The 24,322-nt window shown below is 43.4% G+C and overlaps 1 protein-coding gene across 4 annotated transcripts in view; it reads right to left on the bottom strand.

Annotated features, from left to right (window-relative positions):
- MFSD6 (major facilitator superfamily domain containing 6) overlaps positions 1-24,322 on the bottom strand; it is a 73,352-nt gene that overhangs the window by 15,947 nt on the left and 33,083 nt on the right. For all 4 annotated transcript variants that reach the window (XM_046018334.1, XM_046018333.1, XM_046018335.1 and 1 more), the window contains exon 3: positions 2,614-2,711. In XM_046018334.1, coding sequence (XP_045874290.1) covers positions 2,614-2,711 — 98 coding nt within the window. The remainder of the gene's footprint in view (positions 1-2,613; positions 2,712-24,322) is intronic.

The following is a 24,322-nucleotide window of genomic DNA, read 5'->3' as shown; positions in this document are numbered from 1 at the left end:
CCACCGCCCCACGGAGACCAGGTCTTGGGTGATCCTCAGCTAATACTTCCGTCCAGCAACTAAGGAGCAGCTCTATCATGACAATGGGACTGTCCTGTCATTAAACCGGTGTTCTGTCATCATGGTCCCTTGCCTTTACCCTTCTAAGTAGAACTGCCTTAAACACAAAGACTTTAAAGTCATGTGGGCCATATCTGTAAAGGTAGAAGAATCTAGATTGGCAAAACAACCCTCTTCGGTCATAGGTGTATCTCTGGAATGCAGGATTTATTCCACTGCTTTCCGGGGTGGGGGGGGGGGGTATGGGTCTAACAAAGGCAAAGGGTTTGGATTTCGCTGTAGAGCCCGAACATACTAAGCGCTCACTTCGGCCAGGGAATGAGACCGTCTCCTCCAGTCTCGGACACAAAGAGCTCTCAGAAGTGGCCACAGAGTCCTTTGGGAGACAAGGAGACTCTATGTATCTCCAGATACTCCTTTTTACTTGCTTCAGATCAGTAACTAGATCTCTGCCGGCACAGGGGAAACAAAACGAAGCAGAGAGGTACAAATCACAGCTGCCACAGGAGGCAGGATGCCCGTCTATTTCAACCCCGGCTAGCTCCCCAAATGCCGGGCTAATGCCCCTGAGGCACCCAGAAATATGGAAGTGGATGCCACGGCATACACTTTGTCTCCCCGAAGTGGCCACTCTGCTTTCCGCTTCTTAGCTCTGGCGCCTGGCTCCGTGGCCATCTCCCGGCGCCACAGTGGGTTCCTCTGCTCCCTTCAAAATCCAGCTCATGTGACTTCCCGGGGGGAACCTTTGAATAATATCTTCATCATTCCATGCCCTGCTCGTCCCAAGGAGCGTCTTCTCTGTTCGCGGACACATTTCTCTGGCTCCTTCTAACACACTGCAGTAATTCTGTGTTCACATCTCCAGCTTCCACAACAGATGGTGGGGCTTTGGGGCCCAAGTTAATGTATTATTTATTATATTTTATTACATTTATGACAGTCCCAGCATGCTACCTGATTCTTGTAGCTATTTAATTGATCTTTGATAAACTAACAGGAAAAAAGTGTTTTGATTCATAACAGCATTTTTTTCTCTTGTAAAATTCCTTTGTTGTTCCTTTAAGCATTTCATTTAAAAAGCTTCTCTTTTGCTCTCTTTTCTTGAGTCATTTATGTCCTTTCCCATCGAACTTAAATTGAAAGGAGAAAAAAATATATGCACATACTATTACAATATCTTTTCTGTGGGCACCAGTTAGTGAGTTTGTTTTTTAATCTCGAGTCTGCACGCTGTGGGACACCAACAAGTAAAGCGGTTAAGTAAGGGGGGTCCTGCCTCGTAAAACCAGAGCTGGGAAATCCTGAGAACCGTGCTGCTTTGACCTCGATGCTGCACAATTCTTCCCTACAGTCCACAGTTTAGGTGACACAGTGCGGAGACGTGTTCTACCTCAAGACTCTTCCAGAGTTCTAATTATTATAAACAATAATTTATTATAAGACAAATTTCCATTTTCTGCTTTAAACAAAATCTCCTTTCACCAGTTATACCATTAGATCAGGCCTGAGAAAAGCATCTTTAGAATATGCATATATTTTAATTTTATTATGATCATGTGAATAAAAATCATACCTCCTTTCAATAAGGATAATTTTTTTTAATTGCCACAATGGGATTTCATGAATGCGCTTGCATTCTGTACCTTTTGTTCAGATGTACAATAATGAGTCCGCTTAGATGCCATGACGGGAAATTATGTAGATGGTGCTGTATTTGTTTCCTCAGGTTTAGGGGAGAGTGAGAATGGCAACCTATAAAGCTAATGAAATTGTATATAATCACAGGCTACTCAAGAGAATTAATGATTTGGAGCCTGGGCTGTCCCAGAAGGCCTCGACTCTGATAATCTTGGCCTAAACTTTTCTTGTAATCATCACGCCAACCACCAAATGGTTCAGCCAAGCAGTTAACAAGGGTCCTCAGTATATAGATTATAGGAGCTAATATGGCAATGAGCTTTGGATAGAAATCCCAGTTTTTACTGCTCCTAAGCCCATGGTAAGAGCCTCCTAGAAAATTTTTTTTTCACAGTTATCTGTTGAAGGAAAGCAGTCCAGTGAAGCAAAGAGAACCCTGATCAGGACATTTGAGCAAAGATTTAAAAGGTTCATAGGAAAATAACGCTTGAATATAACGCTTTAGTTGTAAATCACTAGATGTGATAAAAGAAGCTGAAGAATCAAAATAATTATGACAACCTTTTTTCAGCATGTACAGTTAACCTACAAACACCAAAACACCAACGTCTTTAAAAGATCAATCTTTTATACTTTAAACTACCTTTGGATGTAGAGGCTTCACTGTACCTAGAGTTCATTCGAGTTCCTCCTCCTTTGTTTAATCAGAAGGGCGTGGACACAAACACAAACACAGCACACCCGGAGTCGCGCAACAACCGACCCTGACGTCACCTCTTCCTGAGCCCTTCGGAACCGTACAGAACAGCAGGTCTGCCCTTCCTTCCAGAGTCACATGCTCACGGCCACTGAAGGTTTACATAGTCCTAGCTCAGTCAGGGAGAAAAAGAATTCTAATTCCAGCTGTTAGCTTACCTTGAAGAACTTCCATGGGGAGGACAGTCCAGGCATTCTCCAGGTAGGAAATGTAAATATAGCGAGCCGTGTTGCAGGCCAGGCCGATGTAAAGAACCCTTGAACACAAACAAGCAGAGGTAAGTAAGCCGAGCCCCTGTATGAGACATAAAACACACCAACATTTCATATATTTCCCGTCTGCATCCTCGGTCAGCCAGCAGCGCTCGGACCTGGGAGCTGGGAAGCCTTAGACAACTAAATTTAACCATGGCCTCTACGGAGAAGAACACTGCTCCCAACATATCTATCCTCAGTCTTTTCAAAACACTCGTGAATATAAAAGCGAACATCACCCTTCCGGAAACTGAATTAGTAGCACAGCCAATGCTTTTTTAAGATCATCCAGGCACGCGGCCATCTGTGATCACATTTCTGGCTTCCTTCCAGATGGCCGTAGGGGAAACATGCCGGGGGCTGTAGCTGCTTCACGGTGATAGGGGAAGGGCAGGACAGAAACGAGAACGTGACCATGAACACGGTCCCACATGCAATACTCAAGACACCACGGAGTTTTATAAGGAGACTCTCAAGGTCATCAAAAACTATCACCCAATGATGAATAATAAACGATCTGGAAATCAAATACTTTCTTCCTATCAGTTCAACGGATACATCTTCATTATTTAAAAATAAATCCATGATGTCATATGCTGGCCGAACTAATTAATATATGTCAACATCGCTTCCTCCCTCACAAATACCACCACCAAAGTTATGAGAGAAAAAAAAGGCCTTACGTGATGCCTCCAAGCACAGGGATACAGTCTCTCCCATTCTGAACTGAGTGAGCTGGCTTGGAAGCAAATGGTGGCTGCGTCTTTGCACAAAATGCAACCTGATGGTGGGGATTTCTGTTTCTAGTTTGTTTTCCATTTTCTGTTACTCTTCCTAACCATAACGCTTTTCTTTTTTTCTAAGTTCAAGTGGGTGAAAACTCAAAGGTAAAAGAAATAAGCCAATAGGAGAGTCAGTGGTATTTTCCTCAATTTGCTCAACTACATTTTTACATTAAAATTATTCCAGCAAACACAGTTCTCTTTGCCCAACCTTGAATTGGGGAAAGGAAAGCTTCGAGGCATCCAGCTGGTATCACCTGCAAATATGGAACAGAAGGATGGGAGAAAGACAAAAAAGGGTTGAGGGGCAGAGATGGGAGAGGAAATGGATATTAAAAGGGATTTAGGGGAACTTTAGTATCGAAAAGGTCTGGGTTATCATATTCTGTGGACATTATGTTCTTTGTACTGGAATGTTTTAAGGAAAAAAGTATATATTTCAAAGTGCTCAACATCACTTGGCATCAGGGAAAGACAAGTCAAAACCACAAGGAGATACCACCTCACCCCAGTTAGAATGGCTAAAATTAACCAGTCAGGAAATGACAGATGCTGGCAAGAATGTGGAGAAAGGGGAACCCTCCTACACTGTTGGTGGGAATGCAAGCTGGTGCAGCCACTCTGGAAAACAGCATGGACGTTCCTCAAAAAGTTGAAAATAGAGCTACCCTATGACCCAGCAATTGCACTACTGAGTATTTATCCCAAAGATGAAAACGCAGTGATCCGAAGCGGCACATGCATCCGAATGTTTATAGCAACAATGTCCACAATAGCCAAACTATGGAAAGAACCTAGATGTCCATCAACAGATGAACGGATAAAGAAGATGTGGTATATATACACAATGGAATGCTATGCAACCATCAAAAGAAATGTAATCTTGTCATTTGTGATGACGTGGATGGAACTAGAGGGTATCATGCTTAGTGAAATAAGTCAATCGGAGAAAGACAATTATCATTATGATCTCCCTGATATGAGGAAGTGGAGATGCAACGTGGGGGGCTTGGGGGTAGGAAAAGAATAAATGAAACAAGATGGGATTGGGAGGGAGACAAACCATAAGAGACTCTTAATCTCACAAAACAAACTGAGGGTTGCCAGGGGAACGGGGGTAGGCAGAGGGTGGTGGGGTTATGGACACTGGGGAGGGTATGTGCTATGGTGAGTGCTGTGAAGTGTGTAAACCTGGCAAGTCACAGACCTGAACCCCTAGGGCTAATAATACATTATATGTTTATAAAAAATTTTTAAAAATTATTTTTTAAAAAAAGTATATGTTTCAACCCTGTTTGCTAAAAGACTTTCTGAACAAACTAGCTTGGATCCATCAACAAGGGTCCCGCTGCTAGAAAACAACAGCAACGAAACAAGCCCACAGGACATTAAAGTGCAAAACACACACACAAACGTACAAGTCACCCAGACTGATGTCTTCTTTTTCAGTGCTAAACTAGCTCTGTTGATGATCTTGACATAGCCTAACTCAGGGGTCAGTAAACATTTCCTATGAATGGCCAGACCATGCCATAAGCAGTTGAGGGTTTGTATGTCTCTCGCAACTACTCAACCTTCCAATGTAGCGTGAAAGCAGCCACAGACACTGTGTACATGAAGGAGCACAGATGGCTGTATTCCAATAAAATCTGAATTATGAACAGTGAAATTTAAATCTCATAGACAGTTGACCTCTGAACAAGGCAGGGGTCAGGGGCACAGTCCCCCTGCACAGTAGAAAATACACATTGCTCTTTTGACAACCCCCAGAATTTAACTACAAGTAGTTACTATTGACTAGAAGCCCGGCCGATAACATAAAGTCAATTAACACAGATTTTATATGCTGTATGTATTATATACTACATTATTAAAATAAGAGAAAAATATTAAGAAAAACACAAGGAAAATATATTTGCAGTACTCTACTATAGTTATTGAAAAAGATTCTGTGTATTAGTGGATCCGCACAGTTCAAACCCAGGCTGTTCAAGGGACAACTGTAATCTCTATGCATCACAAAATATTACTTTTCTTTGATTTTTTTTCAATCACTTAAAAGTATAGAAACCATTCTTTTTTTTTTTTTTTTTTTTTTAAATTCTGGGCCATAGAAAAACAGGTAGCAGGTCAGATTTGGCCCATGGGCTGTAGCTTGCTAACCCCTGATCTAGCTCATTAGTTCTTGTTAACTTTGGCTTATGTCAGATTTACTCAGGTAACTATTAAAAATAACAGATGTCCAGGCCCATGCTAGTCTCGATAAAGATCTCTATGCTTGGAACCCAGGCACTGTCCTTTAGAAAGCCTCCCAGGTTTTCTGATACTAAGCCAGGATGAAGAACCACGGGTCTAGCTCATTCCAAGAACCTCCCACTAATACTTTCCCATAATCCCATTATTTAAAAAATTTGATAATACATCCTCCTTGTGTTCATACTGCATATCCTGAACCTTTCTTTTGAGACCACCTCTGAATCAGTAATCCTGATAACTGGTTTTCACTGCAGGCCATAATCCACAGGTCCTAGCCTAAAAGTAACCCAAAGTCGATCAGCCCCGTTCTAGAGGTCGATGGTGCTGTGCCTTCGAACAGCTACCATGTGGAATTCAGTCACAGAGTCTGTAACACCTGGGACCCTTGGGTGTCAGATTGCTACCAAGAAGCCAGGTGACTATCAGCTTGATATCTTTCACTTCTGTCCCGCATTTCTCATCTCACAACTGACAGTCCTTTAGGACCAAACAGATGCCTTACAGGAGACAAGGGAACCAAAGTTTCCAGGACAAGTTACTTCCTCTCCCTGAGCCTCAGTTTCTTCCTGTATCAAGCAGAGATCATCACTTCTAGTTGCAGGCTGGCTGTGATGCTCACCATACAGTGAGTCACTCAAAACAGGTGCTCAGTAAATCGCAGTGGCGGCGGCATCACCACTATCATCATCATCACCATCATCACCATCATCATCACCATCATCACCATCACCATCATCATCATCACCATCACCACCATCATCCCATCATCATCAACATCACCATCACCATCATCACCACCATCACCATCATCATCATCACCATCATCACCATCACCACCATCATCATCATCACCATCACCATCATCATCATCATCAACACCATCAACACCATCATCACCATCATCATCACCATCATCACCATCACCATCATCACCATCACCATCATCATCACCACCATCACCATCATCACCATCATCACCATCACCACCATCATCATCACCATCACCATCATCATCATCATCAACACCATCATCACCATCATCACCATCACCATCATCACCATCACCATCACCATCATCATCATCATCACCATCACCATCATCATCATCAACACCATCATCACCATCATCATCATCACCATCACCATCATCACCATCACCATCACCATCATCATCATCATCACCATCACCATCACCATCATCACCATCACCACCATCATCATCATCACCATCACCATCATCATCATCAACACCATCATCACCATCATCATCATCACCATCACCATCATCACCATCACCATCATCACCATCACCATCATCATCACCACCATCACCATCATCACCATCACCATCACCACCATCATCATCACCATCACCATCATCATCATCATCAACACCATCATCACCATCATCATCATCATCATCATCACCATCATCACCATCACCATCATCACCACCACCACCATCATCATTTTAAAGAACAGGATCCGAGTACCCCTTTGTTTTCTGACAAGAGTGAGAGGAGCACTAGCATTTCGTCCTCACCAGCCACCCCCGGGCAGCCAGTGGCATCAAGAAAGCGGTAAGGGTAAAATTGTGAGCAGAAAGGAAGGCAACATTTTGATCTATGGAAAGGGAAAGAAGTAGGTGTGTATTTATTAAATAGTCACTTAGAAGTATTTCAGCAACCCAAGAATCACTTTAATACCTGAATGTGATATTTAAACTGCCACATTATTCACTGTTATGGGATAAACTGTGTCCCTATGAAATTTCTGTGCTGAAGTCCCAAGTCCGAAACCCCAGTACCCTGGAGTGACTGTGCAAGAGACAGGGCCTGCAATGAGGTAACTAAGGTAAAATGAAGTCATACGGGAGGGTCCTAATCCAGTATGACAGGTGTCCTGGTCAGAGGAGAGGAAATAGGTCAGAGACAGGCACAGAGAGAGGACCACATGCAGATGGGGAAGAAGGCAAGCCAAGGAGGAAAGTCCCTCAGAGGGAACACAACCTGCTGACCTCTCGATCCTGGACTGTGGCTTCCAGAACTTACGTAAGGAAATACATTTCTGGTTTTTAAGCCATCCAGTCGGCACTTTGTTACTGCAGCCCTAGAACATGAATTCATGCACACTCATGAAATTAAGGACTTTCTAATAAAAAGAAATCTAAAATGTTTTACTAATCATTTTCTGGACAAAGTGTTTACATTGAATATAGAGCACTTGTTCAAAGTCCTAGAATATTCCTAAGCACTAAGAGGTCTGGAAATACCAAGAATAGGCTGAAAAACACTTCTCAGTGATATACAGATACTTACTGAACCCCTAAAATAAAGAAGTCCGAAGATGACATCATCGCTTTCGTATATCACAACAGGAAGTCTGTAAGTATAAAATTAAGCAAGAAATAAAGGCAATTTTAGGATAGGTTGTTTGTGTAAGTGAACTTACTATAAAGAGGAGGAACACAATTGTAAGAAGCAAATGATTTAGCAGAAAACAACTACACCACGGAAAACGCAAATCACTTGTCAAATACTCTTCAAATACCTTGATTCTGTATTTGAGCAAAAATATAAAAGGAGATTCTGATTTCTTACGTAACTACAATTCATGGTATTGGCAGGACAAAACCGGTGCTTTTTCCCCCCACAGTATTCAAATACAGATATCATAGCGAGCCACTCTGCAATGCCCTACAAAGTGCAGATTCGTTAGAGGTCCCTTGTCTAGTTTTAACCCTTCTATAATGTGGCTGAATACCCTCCCCCCAAAAGTCTCTCTAAGCCACAACGAACGTGACTTCTGCTCAGTAAACATCATCGAGACACCATTATGTATCATTCACTATGCTGTACTCAAGGGGAATAAGAAATGAAGAGAATTCCTCCTTGACTTCAAGGAACTTCAGTGTAGCAGAGAGACAGAAATATAAGCAAATAATTTAATACTAAAAGGTATTCACAAAACACTGAGGAGCACAAAGGAGAGGCTCTTAGCTATCCCTGGGGGTGCCCGGACACCGAGCTGGAACTAGCTGGACAGAGGTAACTGAGAAGGACATCACAGGCAGAGAAACAATGAGAAAAACAGTTAACCAGACAGAGAGGGCATCTGAAAGATACAAGGAGAATCAGTGTCCAGGATTTATGAAGAGATGAGTGACCTTCTGCAGTTCAGATCCAATCTGGAAACTACTCTTTCTTCCAGAGACAGCACAGACTATGAGCATCAAAGAAAGACGCAAGCAGAATTACCAGACAATGCTCAGCTCTGGGAGACAGAACAGCCGTATGACATGAAGGGATCCCATTCTCAGCCAAATTACTGGGCAGCAAGCCTTTGCAAAGCCTCTACTGAAAAAACATAAAACCTCCCCAGAAAGGAAAAGCCCCTAAATAAGATAAAAATGCTCTGGATGAAGACTGTCTTCAGCCAGATCAGAAGGGGTGTATTTGCAGACAGCCTGACAGTTCCACGCCGCTGTGTTCAAGGCCCACACGTGAGGATGCAAACCCTCCAGAGCAGAGGAAGGGTGGCCTATGGGCCTAGTGGGCGACGAAGATACACGAGCAACACACTAAGATTCAGAGAACATTCCGAACAGGTTAAAAGCACTTGGACAAGCACTGGCTGGAGTTTCACAGTTCCTAATGAGACAGAATTGGTCATTTACACCAGACGCTTGGAGCAGAGTCTACAGTCTGACTACGTAGGAATCTGCTTTGGTTTTCTGTATGATAAACAGTATATGGTCTCACTCCTGACTTGGGTTCCATTATTTCAAGATCACCTTTTCACAGTCTATATAAACTTGCCAGTAAAAATAAGACTCCTTCGGATACTGTTACCGATGTCTTTCTAGACCAGGCAGACGTCAGCTGCTAATTACAGTCAAGATTTTGGAGCTTCATGGAAGCACTGCCCTCCTCTCCAAGAATGAAACTCATTTCAAGCATAACCACCAATTTATACTGATGAGCTTAAGATGAGGCTTCCCATAGTCATTAATTTTAAAAAGGTAAGAAAAAATATATCCAAACTCTCTAGAAAATTAAAATATAAGGTTTAGACCTTCAAAGAGTTAAATGTCAGTCTAGGAACCTCATGTGTTCTCAAATCCTTCTCCCTCTTCCCAACCAATCTCCATCAGTATTACTGGGGACGCCCTGCCAGGATTTCTCTGCCCTGTCTTAGCAGAATAGGTTTTTACCATCACGATCTGGAATCTCCTCTCCTTCCTCCCTGTTCTTGTTCTCTCCATGTCCTTTCCTGCTATCCTGTGTTCCATTCCCATGGCTCGCTGCTTTGAAAGGATCATGGCTGGCATTCCTTGGAATTCCGACTCTAAGAAGGTGACCCAAGCCACCATCAGGGTACACTCTTCTCATGCCCCAATCGTAGCGAAAGCAACCAGATAGAGGGAAGGAGACGTGGCCACAGTCAGTGACCTGAACAACACGTAGCAGGAGCTCCCACCCCCCATGCTCAGACCAAGTGCTTACCTAGAAGTGCCAGAGCTGACAACACACCTGTCCTCGACACAACTTTGGGCACTGGCATCTGTGATTCTAAGAGTCCATTCTTGAAAGAGATCATCCCCTCTGAGGAATGTCTCCAAATGTCTCCAGGAGCAACTGATCCTATCTCCTTCTGTTGTTCCGTTAATACTATTAGACTATTTGTTTCCATTAGACTATCTGTCACAGTCTACACCTTGTGCGCAAAAGATTGTGAGTTCCTGGAAAACCAGGAAGATGTCTTTATCTCCGTCCTCAAAAGGAGCCTGCCTTGCTCAAGAGCTCAGTGAACCTACAGTAACACAATTTAATGTAATCTTAAGTAAATTAATGACATGGGGGGCAAAAAGAAGTGCTGTTCCTCTTGCTGGATTATAGGGCAGTTCTGTTTTTCGCTTTTTGAGGAACCTCCATACTATTTTCCAGAATGGCTGCACCAGTTTGCATTCCTGCCAACAGTATGCGAGGGTTCCGTTTTTTCCACTTCCTTACCAACATTTGTTGTTTCTTGAGTTTTCAATTTTAGCCATTGTGACAAGTGTGAGGTGATACTGCCTTGTGGTTGTGATCCGCATGTCCCTGATGACGAGTGGTGTTGAGCATCTTTTCATGTGTCTGTTGGCCATCTGTATGCCTTCCTTGGAAAAATGTCTGATCATGACTTCTGCCCATTTCTTGGCTAGATTATGTGATTTTTTTTTTTGGTATTTTGTGTAAGTTCTTTATATATTTTGGATACTAACCCTTTATTGGATATGTCATTTACAAATATCTTCTCCCGTTCAGCATGTTGTCCTTGAGTTTTGTTGACTGCTTCCTTTGCTGTGCAGTTATGTATTTTTTGATAATCATATAACAATCAAGATTTAAAAGGTAAAACTGTCAAATTAGACATAAGAAAGACAACCATAAAAATCTGGGTTAAAATAATAAAAAATTAAAAGAATTCAGCTCTCAGGTTGTTTTGAAAGTACCTTTAAGTTCATGTTCCACATTAAAGATACCAAAACTGGGGCGCCTGAGTGGCTCAGTGAGCTAAGCCTCTGCCTTTGGTTCAGGTCATGATCCCAGGGTCCTGGGATTGAGCCCCACATTAGGCTCTCTGCTCAGCGGGGAGCCTGCTCCCCCCCCCACCCGCCTGCCTCTCTGCCTACTTGTGATCTTTGTCTGTCAAATAAATAAATAAAAATCTTTAAAAAAAGATACTAAAACTGACAGAAATCATAGATTATACATTTGGTTTAATCCCAACCAGCAACATTGTTTTCAAAGAAAAAAGTCTGACCCTGTATCAAAAACAAGCAAATTCTTTTATATTTTTGTTATAATATTTAAATTTTGAATATGCTACATTTTATTATCAATCTGCCAACTTCTAACTCCTTGACACTGCCATCTAAAGCAAGCTAAAAACCACTACAGAATATTAAGTATGACATTCTAATATTTATGTCAGAGAAGGAGAGTTCCACATATGTGTATGCACCAACATGTGAACAGAATATCTCTGGAAAGATAACACTAAAACCTCATAACAATGATTTTCTCCAGGGAGGAGGACTGGAAAACTGTCCCATGGGTGGGACAGAGACTTTACTGGGTATCTTTTAACACTTCTTGAATTTTTTCCCATGCGTTATCTACTTTCTCAAAGAATGAACAGAGATTAGTCACTATGTTTCATGTAGCTATAAATAAACACAGTAAATGATGTATGGTGTTTGACCCATAGTCCTCCAACCTGAAGGGATATTATCTGAGTCTCTATTTTGACTTGAAAACAATATGACATCCTAGCTAGTATTCAGTATTATTTTTATCTTTTGAACTTATTGTGAGATGGGGTGCAAGTAAACCACATAAACACATAGTTAAGAAAAGCACATGAAATCATCAGCATTGCCATTATTGTATTCTTTCTAGACAAAGGAAGTGGCAATCTGTAGAGGGAGTCTTAAGAAAAGTGCTTATTTGCTTCAAGGACCACTTGGTTCATCAGAAAGTATAATATGTAACACAATGGGAACCTCTGAATCAAAGCTTCTAGTAGAAAGAAACAAGATTCCATTAGGAAACGTCTTTCTTTGTGGCACAGTGCTCTGCCCAGCTCTCTGTCCTCCAGCCATGTATGCTCCGTGCAGGGTAAAGTCAATTCCATTTAATATTGGCTGGATTTGACCCCAGTGTTTGGCATACAGCAGGCACTCAATAAATATTCCTCAACTAGAGCGAAAATATGAATACTTTAAACAGAACACCATCAACAAATATTTGAATACACTGTGCTAAGTGCCAGGGATATGGTGGTGAACGAGACATGCCGTTAACAATTTTATGTGTGTGTGCATGTATATAAGAGATGGGCATGTGAAAGGATGAATCGACTTACAAAAAAGACCTAGAACTAGGATGATTAAGAAAAAGGACACCCATATTTGGCACCATTTGTTACTAATGTTAGGCTATGGTTGAAGATACATATTAAGTCATTTGTAGGAACAAGCAGTAATTCAATGACTAGCTCTCTGTGGCTTGGTTATGTGGGGCTTCCTGAAGCATCACCCCGTGGATCTTCAACATACGCGCACAAGCAGGTAACAGGGTTCTTGGGTACCCACCGGCCTACCTCCCTAGAAGACTAAGAGTGAGCATCCGTGCCACAAAGCTCAGAGAGCCAGCGGCACTCCCATACCAACCACAGCACCAAGGGGATCACCAATAGACACCAAGCTCCTCAGCTTCCATCATAAGCGCGTATAGCGGGCTTGTGCTCGTCCTTGTACAACACAGCGAAAGAACCACATTGTGTGTCCAAAGAGTGAAAGGAGGAAAAGCCTATTTATTTACCTATGTTTTGTGCAGCTACCAATGCTTCCATTTTTTTCTGTTAGGACAAAAAAAAGTGAAAGTGAAGTCTGAGCTTCTGTTGGTCTTGAGTTATTTTTATTTTGTTGCCTTCAAATATTTCCTCTCCCCGTGACTGATAAGCTAAGAGTCTAATTACGGTTGCCATCCGTCAGGTCACTGCGCCGGTCCTGGCCATATTTACATCTCTCTGTTGCTCCTTTAGTTCCTCTACTTTTTCTTGGGTTGTGTGTATCTCGAGGTGATACACACACCTGAACAAGGATGTTCACCAACGGAACCCGACTCCTCGGAAAGCACAATACGCTGCTTCACTACAGTTTCCGCTTGAGTAACAGTTAAGTGATCACACGCGCGCATTGTACAAATTTCTGTTGAAATCTTCCGTAAGACGACCTGACATACGTGTCACACACAACCCCGTCATGGACAACACACACATGTGTTGTACAAATTTCTGTTGAAATCTTCCGTAAGACGACCTGACATACGTGTCACACACAACCCCGTCATGGACAACACACACACATGCGTTGTACAAATTTCTGTTGAAATCTTCCGTAAGACGACCTGACATACGTGTCACACACAACCCCGTCACTGAGGCGCAGGAGTCGCGGCGCAGACCCCGGGGACAGGCTCCTGTCAGGAACGGCCGGACGGCCTCGCTTACACTCTGGGGCTCTGGAAAGGTCGGATAAACGTGTAAAGGGAAACCGCGCAGCACGGCGCAGACGTGGCGACGGCCCCTGACTGAGATGCAACAATGTCGGCAAGGGCGGCCGAGCCGGGACACGCGCTTTCGGAGCCAGACCGTGAAAATGTCCGGGGTTGAGGAGTCTAACCTCGACTCACGTCAACTTTCTTTCCAGGAAAAATCCCCTGTCCAGGTCCCAGTGACTCTCCTCATACCCACGTGGCTCATCTCTGACGAGGTCCGTCGTCAGGACGCGGCCGGGATGAGAGCACACCAGCGGCTTGGTGCACATTGTGACCCATCAGCGAAGGCCATTCGGATCGGGAGTCTGAGTCCTCCTGGGGTGGGGGTGGGGAGGGAAGTGAGGTCCACTGGGTGGTTTTCCACCTACTAACACCAACCGCAGTCGAAAGGAGACCCTTCGAGTCAGATCTCAAAGAAGCCAAGGCACCAAGTCCAATCCTTCTACAGACACAGGGACACACCGGTCCGGAGAGCCAGAATAGGGCCACATCCGTGGGCCAGTGTAAGGCCAAGATTCCTGCCCCTTGCCTGATGGCTGTTTTGGTCGATAATAACAAGGGGCTATGTTCGTGCATGAAGTCAGACCTAGACGAGGGCCCGAGAAGCACCTCTGCATTGGACGGACAGTGACAGTGTCCGCATGGTCGTGTCTGGTGACAGCTGTGCACTTGGATCAAGGAAGTTGGTTGTATGTTTGAGTTGGCTTTAGAAGACGGTTAACATTTTAAACTTTGATGAGTCATGAGGACAAAAGGCGTAAGAGAAAAGCAGTAAAGTAAATGCCAGTCAACAGCTGCCCCGTATCCTGGATCACAAAAGAAAAGTTCACTGAGAAGCAGAATTTTGTTATGTGATAAAATGGGCCAAAAGCCGGTATCTGCTGAGGTAGCCCGAGAGAGCTCAGGTGTCTCCCTGAGGTAGGACACAAGGTGAGCCAGGATTTCTGCCCCCGAGCAAGAACACTTTGAAGTCAAATTCTCAGAAATTGACTCTCTGGCTTAGGCTGGGCAAGGAACAGGAACTAGGGAGTGGCACCCCACACACACCCCTAACAGGTCTGTGAGGGGCGGGCAGATGGGCTAAGAGTCTCCACCTTGGGTCCGTCTGACCACAGGCAAAGGCTGTGTTCATCAACACTGTGGGTCTCTAGACCAGCCTGGGAAATCTCTGAGATGGGCTTAGCCCACTGCCGGGTTGAAAGGATCCCTGATCTGTTCCTTGATCCCTGAAGTACCTCCACCGAGGCCGCTGTGAGGAGACAACTACTCTAGGAACACTGGTTTTGACTGTCTTGCGGGTGGCTGAGAGAAAGAGCCGGAGCAAGCTTGCTGGTGTCTCTTTTCATAAGGGCACTAATCCCATCATGAAGGCCCCGCCCTCATGATTTCATATAACCTCGGTCATCACCTGATGGCTCCATCTCCACACGCCAGCACGCTGGGGGTTAGGGCTCCAACACACGGATTTAAGGGGGTCACAATCCAGCCCACAACAACAGGCTTCCCTGTTCTTAATGCCCACGCTCTGTGACACAATTAGGAACCACCCAGGGTCTACATGACGCCCGGCTGCAGGTTCTCAGGTGCTCTGCCCCAGAGCCCCAGGGAGCCAACATGGTCTTTCCACCAACGGAGGAACCCTGGCTCCATCCGGGCACTCTAAAATGAGGACAGCAAAACTTCACTGTTTTGTAAGGTGGTTGTAATAATAAAATTATATTTATGAAAACTATAAATTGTAATGCCTACAATAATATTATTTCCCTTTATTTTTATTGGTGATCTAGAAATTAGAAATGGAAAAAGTGATTTTCTGATTTAGCCTAATTAGGAAAGAGAAGAAAATGGTTCCCTTTAAAAGATAGAAGAAACTTCTCTGCTGCATAATGTATATTCCAGCTATAAGCATTCCTAAGGGAAGGCAATGAAAAAATAATCCTATACTCAGGCATGTGTATTGAAAAATAATAACTGATTTGTTTGCCTGTCTTGGTTTGCTTTCTTAGTTTACATTGCACTTATCAAATAAGCCCTAGACAGAGAAAAATTACACCTAAGCCGTGAGGCTACTTTGGACATCATCTTCCCTCCAGTAGTGTGTTTCTCCAGTCGCACGGAAATGCAGGGGCCACCATCCCTAAGGGTGAATGGACACTCACCCTAGGATGAAGTCTTGAGTTATGAGTGAGTAACCTCAAGAGAATATTAGGGATATATTTATCAAGACTGCTGTTCTGACTTCAGGACATAATTTTCATCCCCATCCTAGAAGCACTGAACTTGTCTCTTTTCAACAGTCCTGCTCTGTGACATCGCTTCCAGAGGTAACACTAATGGTAACAGGTTCCTAGTTTGGGGTAGATGATTGGAATTGACTAGCTGAAGGGAAGGAGGGAAGTAGAGGAGGGAGATAGTTAAATCATGGGATGGAGTTTGCTGTCCTACGTACATGTCAATATTTCCCCAAAGACATCTACAGCCTTGTGCCCTCTTCCAAGATCTGGACTTACAAATGCAACTTCCCAATGGCATCTCCACCGTCTCGTCAGATTTCTGTTAAGTTCCATATTCCAGGATCCTCTTCCCTTGCCCTGGGGTCCCTCCCTTGGGGAGTGGCACCACCACTGCTCTGGCATCTGGTTCATAAAATAACTTCTCCCTTGCTCCATCTATACTGAGACCTGCCCCAAAGAACTGTCACTTTCATTTGCTTTACTCTTTTCCCATTCCCCACGTCTTAGGTGTCTAAGTTGATGTTTCTGTAGCACTCAACATTTTCGTTCCTTTGTTTTGTGGTCTTCCATGTGAACCTCATGAGAGAGGTGCCTTGGGTATCTTGTTCAACACTGTATTCTAGAAGAGAACATGATCCTTAATAAAGACTTCAAGAAAACACTGTGCGAACATAATATTTAATTGTGAGTTAACTCTATGTGGTACACAGTCTTCTTTAGAAACATTCATTTTTGCCACTTGCATTCAGTGTACGTTCTGCATTACTCTCATCCTCACACTACTACTGGAAGGCCGCTGGTCTGGAGAAATGAGGATTTTATTGGGGAGCGGTGAAAGGACTAATTGGAGAGAATGGGGCATTTTAGAGGAATGGAGATCTTATGAGCAAGACATGGGAGAGTGCTTGAGACAGGTGAAAAAGCTGTACTGGACACTGGTGTCTCAGAATAGAAAAAGGCTAGACTAAGAGGTGAGATTGGGTTGCATCAAGGGACAAAATGCCGCACTGCACCTGTGCCCATGAATCTACAAAGTAGCTGAGATCAAAACTAGTTAAATAAATAAAGTGGCTGAGATCATGGGCTCTGGAGTCCGAGGGCTTGGGTTCGAGTCTTACCTCTGCTATTTACTAGCTGTGTCACAGTGCGCAACTTATGGAACCACTCGGAATCCCTCTTCCCTGAGACAGACACACCAGCGCCTGCCCCAGAAAGCCATCAAAGGGTTAAAGGAGGACTCAGAGGTAAAGCATTCTGTATGCACCTTTCTAACCACTTTTCTGGACTAAGCCCTCAGATGACAGCATACCAGCTGGAATTGTATTTCTTGTTAAGGTTGGAGATTTTTTAATTTTTAATTTTTATTTATTTTTTATCCTCTAGATTGTATGGCTTTTCTGAAATTGTGAAGTTGCTTAAAAGACAAAAACCTAAAAACCCTGAGCCCTTCATCTGGATCGCTGGAAAGCACCAAGTCAACAGAGGTGGCGTGTCATCATCAGCTCAGGGCTCAGAAGAAAATGACTTGATTTCTCTGTAATTCAGAGAATGACGTAAAATGGGTCCCTTCTAAATTAGAGCAAGGTAAATAGTGATGATAGATTGACCACCCATGTAGGCATTTGGGAAAAAAAAAAAACAACACACCAAAAAGCCGAAACCTGTTCCTGTCCCCCCTGCTCAGGCTCGCCGATGGCTCCCACTTCCCTTGGACGGTAGCCATGGCAGCTCTTACCATGGCCTCAGGCGCTGCAGGAGCCCTGGCCCCCTTGCTGACCTCCTGTGAGGCCTCACCCTGCCTCACACCATTCAGACTTGCAGTGTCCCCTGTACCCCACGTCTTCACTGGGTGGCTCCTAGTCGGGACCCTGCTCAAATGTCACTTCCTCAGAGAAAGCCTCCCAGCTCACCCACGCTAAAGCAGTCGCATCTCCTCGGTCACTCTGTGAGCCCCCCTCCTGCATCATTTCTGCCGGACGCCACTCATCATCACTGAGAATAAAATAACCTGTTCACTGCTTATTGTCTCCCCCAGCAGTCTGTTAGTCCCGCTGACAGCCTCTGTCTGTCTTAGTACACACTTGCTGTCCGCCCAGGGTCTAGAAGTAGTGCCTGTCACCGAATGTGTGCTTCATAAATGTCGCTGGAGGAGTCAGCTAATGAGAGCGGTAAGAAAACCACCTACATGGGTTAAAGCCTCTGCCTTTCGCTTGGGTCATGATCCCAGGATCCTGGGATCGAGCCCCGCATCGGGCTCTCTGCTTGGCGGAGAGCCTGCTTCCTCCTCCTCTCTCTCTCTGCCTGCCTCTCTCCCTACTTGTGATCTCTGTCTGTCAAATAAATAAATAAAATCTTTAAAAAAAAAAAAAGAAAAAGAAAACGACCTACACTTGTGGTTGAGCACTCATGGTCACCAGCCATTATTTCATTTAATCTACTGCTGTGAAGCTTAGTGCAATTATTAACCCCATTTTATAAATGGGGAACCTAAAAGACTGATCCAAGTAAACTACTGAGCTGCCCAAGGTCAGACGCATGCTAAGTGTGGGATTCGAACCTAGATCAAACGTGCAGGTGTTCACGCGCGCATGCCCCTTGGAGGCGGACTGGCACAGGAGTAAAAGGACACGGGAGAGCAAGCGGACCACCCAGCTGTCCCACCCGACCTCGAGAAGGTGGCTGAAGCCAAGGCTGAACCAACGTGCTCCCATCTCTTTCTCATTCTAAGTGGAATGAGATGTCTGGCCAAGATGCCACAGATCCAGCAAGGCCTGTGGCCAGCTCCCATCCACGGGACCCCGCACCGCACTCAGCCGACAGTGGCCCCCCGCGGCGCGGTTTGGAGTCGCAGTGCCCAGACGCATGGGACATCACTCTTCTCCATCACGCTGAGCATCGGTCTACGGGTTATCTTTTCCAGGAAAAGTTAACAAGCTACTGTTTGCTTATAGATTACTGTGCAGAGATGCTGTTTTCAGCGGAGAAAAGGTGAAGAAAAGATGCTTGATGCATCAGAAACAAGAACGGACTGGGGTTCCGCCTCCCAGCTGGAAAGGCTCTAAACAGGTGTGCTATGAGGCCAACTTCTAAGGGAATCTCTGTTCTTATCCACTCTTGGGAGTACCCCGCACGATTATATAACTGCAGCCCACCAAATGCTTCCGTGGATAAGTAGAAACATAATTAGCAATATTACTTTGATTTCTGACTTGTCCACACAAAAAAGGCAGTAAGTTGACACTGAATGACTCCAGACACTGAAACAACCGGAGCGAACACCCATACTTGGACTCGCCACGTGCAGTGAAGGACGGTCTTTGGGAGTTCATGTGGCTTTCTGGTACCCTAATTTCTTTCTATATATAAAAAAATATAATTACTGCCCAAATCAGGGATGTTGGGCACTTTGATACTAATTCCCAATAAGATACTATAAATTCACTCCCTATCTCATTTTAAAGAAACATGAGGCCATGATACTTACGTAGTTTTTTAGTCATTTATTTATGCTACCTAGGGGGAAACACATGGGCCATATACATATACATATGTATATATATACATATATATATATGGTACAAATTCTCCATATTTGATGTATTTGGATATAATATGTCTCTATAGTTTACACACACACATACACACACATACACAATTCTTCTATCTGAGGATAATTATATTAGATTCACTATAAGTAGACAAGCTTTCAGCTATTTTCCAATAAGAATTCCAAAAGAAAATTTCTGCAATACATATGTTCAGTGCCAAGAATGGAAAATTATGAGTATTTCCATATTTCCTTTAAAAAATGAAATATTACAGATTAAGTGGAGGTTCTCCTTATCCTCTTTGTCCCCAGTCCCAGTCCTCTCTTTTCTACAGCCTGTCCAGAAAACAAGGGCTAATATGAATTTGAAATGAATTTTTTCCTCTCCAAATGTAAATGTCTTTCCATGCATATAGGTGTACCCACACAAACAGGACTTTTAATATGCATTGTTAAAATGTGCATAAGTGTACCAAGCCATGTCTCATTCTGAAACTTGCTTTTTTGTCCATTCAACATATTTTTAAGAACTTTTCATATTGACATATTGATCTAGTCCCTGTCTTTTTACCTCTGCATCATCTCCCATCTTACGACTATACTGTAGCGAACACACTCATTCTCCAACTGACGGGTGTTTAGACTCTTTCTCTTTTCCACTTAGGAAGCTGGACAAGCAAGTAAACATCCACAAACACATCTTTCTGCATGTGTGTGTCTTTCCAGATAAGTATATACCTTACAATGCAATCTTCAGGCCATAGAGAATGTCTAACTTGAGCGCACGCTGGACGGCAGCCTCGTCCCCACCATGCTGGCTAGGTAATGAACTTGCGGGCGCTGTCTCTACCGTCGCCGGTGCACACCCTAATGAACACCCCGCAGCCTGTGAGCTGGAGAAGGGGGCTGTGTGCGACCCCAGGGTGCAGCTTATACAGAGTGAGAGCTGCTCTCTTCCACTCAGTGCCTCTGTCAACCAAAGGGAAAAGAGAAAACAAACCAGATCCGACACCAATAACCAGAAGCCCTGCGCTCACTCGCACGGCCCCGCAGTACCGGCCTTTCGTTCTGAACTGTGAGTTGCTTGATTAACGTAACGCGGTTACCAGCAAGTCAGCCTGACAGCTGTCACGTGGTGACATCTCTCTTTCCGAAGCTGTTCTTTTCAAGGGACTGTAAGAACCAAATCACTGCCTTTCAACTCTGGACCATAAATTCCTCTACTTCTGGGATTCTATGGCTTATACCTCGTTAATAGTGAGAATCTGTATTTGCTTGAAACAGCTCCTTTAAAGGCTTTTCCTATAAAAATGGGTATCACTGTCTTTGAAGGTAAAGCGGGAAAGCAACAGAAAAAACAGAAATCACATATAACGACAGCAACAATTCTAACCACCCTGTATGCCGGCCATTCACAGCTCTAAAAAATGGCACGAAGGCGTCTATAATAATCCACAGACACATAACATGGGGAGAAAAACTCGATTTGACCAGGTCGTCTTTGACAAAGGATGTTAGTTCTAAAAATCACAAAGATTTTCACTTTGCAAACTTAATGGTCTGTACACTTATGATATTGTTTTAAGTCCCTGTGTTTTTCTCACATTCAGTGGCCCTTATGGCAATGTAATATATCTGAAGATTAACGAAGTAGTAATAATTTTTAAAAATCCACTGAACTAATATATGCCATTCACTGTACTAAGTTGTTGCCATGTTTTATCTCATTCATCTTCATTTAAAAAAAAAAAAACACCAAAACTAAGAGGTAGGTTCTAACAGTTTCCATATTTGCAGATGACAAGACAGAGATGCAAAAAATGATATAACTTGCCCAAGGCCCCGCAGTTCCAAATGGCAAAGCCAGGCTCTGAACCAGGCGATGCAAGCCTGTGCTCGGAACTGCTGTGGAGCACGGCCTTCCAGGAGGGAGGGCAAGAAGAAAGCTTCCCCTTGAGGAAGCAGCATCTTCTTTCTTTCTTTTTCTTTCCCTTTCTGCTCTTTACATTCCTTCTCCCTCTATTTTCCTCTCTCCCCTGTTGAAGTCTCAGGCAGGCTTCATAAGCACTCACAGAGGGCACCTGGTCCAGCTGATGGCACGCCAGGGAGCTCAGGAAGCCAGTTCCTCCTGAAGCAAGAAATGCAGAAGATGACGGTACGGACCGTCCCACCCCTTCCCCCAACACAAGCTTTGCTGAAGCATGAGAATGCCGCCTTCAAGCCATAAAGCACAGACCAACATTTCAGTAAGATCAGATATTTGGAATACAATCTGGAGACAGCCATAACTGATTTTCCTTGGCCCATTTCTCTTCTTTGACCCCAAAATTTCCTTCTTGATCTTATCTGTGTTCACAGTCTGAACTGCCGCAAATCGGTATCCCTTGGGCATACGGTTTGAGCTTCAAGCTTGTGGTAGTCAGCTAATATGGCACGGAACCATGGTAAGAACAGGGAGAGGAGAAGCAGCAAAACGTAAGTAAATGAACAAGATCTTTCCAGATCCTTCGTGGAAGGCTCAGATTCCACCTCTCTGTGAAGCCGTCCCTGAATGCGCCATAGCAGAATTTCTTCCTTCTTATAATGCCGATTGCTGTTCCTCCAGTGACAAAATGTCACGTCCCACCTCCCTGTGACCTCAGCGAGTAGCCCAGTGTCTTTTTCTCTGTTCTCAGTCTTCCCACACTAGAAAAACTTGTTTTCCTCCCCTTGATATTTGCGTCATATATTTCCTTCTTTCCCAAGCTGACCGGCTAGCTCACTGGGATACTTAGCTACTATTAAGTAGTAATTAATGGCTAAAAGTGGTTAATCTATTACCCCTATCAGTAAATATCTGCATGGCAAAACTGACCTTGAGTATAAGAATCTCAGGGCAAAGTCAAGTTGACTAAATAGATTTTTGTGTCCCTTAAAATATAAATAAATTTCAATCAAATAATAGATGATGGTGCGACATTAGCTAGTAATGATTTACAGATTCACACATGACTAACTGTAATGCATTTTGACCACAACCCTACTCGTGACTGTTAAAACATTCGGCAGCATAAATATACCTTCAGGATACATTTACATTTCTAGTTAAAGAAGTCTAGTTATCATCTCTACATAAATTAGCCTACAAATATACTTGTTATAAATTCCAAAGTCTCGTGATTTCACATCAAAAGGAATTTACCTTTTGCATGGAAATATTGAGCATTATCCTACTTGCCTGAGAAAGCTACTTTCCAGAGAAGAAGAAAATCCAAGATCAAAACCAGAAATCATTTACTCTGCGCGTGTGTGTCTCTGCATGTGTGTGTGTATATGTGTCATTAGACTGATACTTTATTCCCTGAAAAACTGGGCCCCAACTGTGTAACTATTAAAATACTAAGTACTTCAAAATTGGACGTGCTATTTTAAAAAACTATTTTCTGGTATGAATTTTTCTTGTGAATCCATATAAAAAAAGTTGAGGCAAATCTACTTCTGACCACATGAGGCTATTTCTAATTTTCACGGTAGCACTGACGCCTGAAAACAAGCTCCCAATAAAACAGTCACAGAATGTTGAAAACACATCCGTGCACACACAAGAGCCGCAGACAGATCCCTCCTTATGAGTCTATAAGGGAAACATAAAGACTATCGATCATGAGAAGGTAATTTCTCTTTGTCAACTATTTAATGTCTGTTAGTGCTCCAGTGTGAAGTTCAGACGGTCATCTCACACTTTCAAAGCCCCAAATCTCAACTGCCACCACCTGACTGGGCTCCCCAAACTCTTACCAAAAGAGACCTACCTGTTCTGCTTGAATAGTGGGCATAATCACAGGCCAGCTAAGAGAATCTTTTAAAAGTAGTTCAGATAATATGTTCAATGGACAGAATTAAAATCCAAAAGAGATAAATGACCACAACTTGACGGAATCCCAGCAGACTCTTGGAACAACAATGTGACCACAAGAGCCTTTTTCTTCCATCACATTATTAAGTAACAAAAGGAAGAGGTTTTCTGTACATAAAACCAGAAAATTAAAGTAGAATGAGCTGTAGGGTTCTTTGTTGTTATTTTTTCATTTTTTAAGATTTTATTTATTTGAGAGAAAGAACACGAGCAAGGGGAAGGGGCACAGGGAGAGGAAGAAGAAGAATCCCCGCTGAGCAGGGAGCCCAATGACGGCCCTTGATCCCAGGACCCTAAGATCGTGACCTGAGCCGAAGGCAGACGCCTAACCAACTGAACAACCCAGGTGCCCCTGAGCTGTAGGTTTTTAAGTAATGAGTAATTAATAATGCCCAGGAGAAAAAGGAAAAAAAAAAAAAAAACAAGTAGTTTCATGTACTTACCAAAATTACTAGTAAAACTGCTAGGATTTTATTATGAAAATATACACCTCAGACAAAAGGCAAAGACAAAAAATAAACTTCTTTTCTCGGCGCACGAGAAGAGCCTAACAATTTCTTTGAAAATAGAATGCATATTCATATTCTGTACAGAATCAGTACTCAATTAATGCTAGTGACTGATTAAACCATGACATCTAGGAACTCTGCTCACTTACGAGACCTGAGTGCCTTTCTGGGAATAAATGACTGATTTTAAAGACGCTTATTTGAGGAATACCTGGAGGGCTCAGTTGGTAAAGCATCTGCCTTCAGCTCGGGTCATGATCCCAGCATCCTAGGATCGAGTCCCAT

This window comes from Meles meles, chromosome 9 (assembly GCF_922984935.1).
Source record: "Meles meles chromosome 9, mMelMel3.1 paternal haplotype, whole genome shotgun sequence".
Taxonomy (NCBI): Eukaryota; Metazoa; Chordata; class Mammalia; order Carnivora; family Mustelidae; genus Meles; species Meles meles.
The sequence above is the reverse complement of the archived record's forward strand: the minus strand, read 5'-3'. Positions and strand labels throughout refer to the sequence as shown.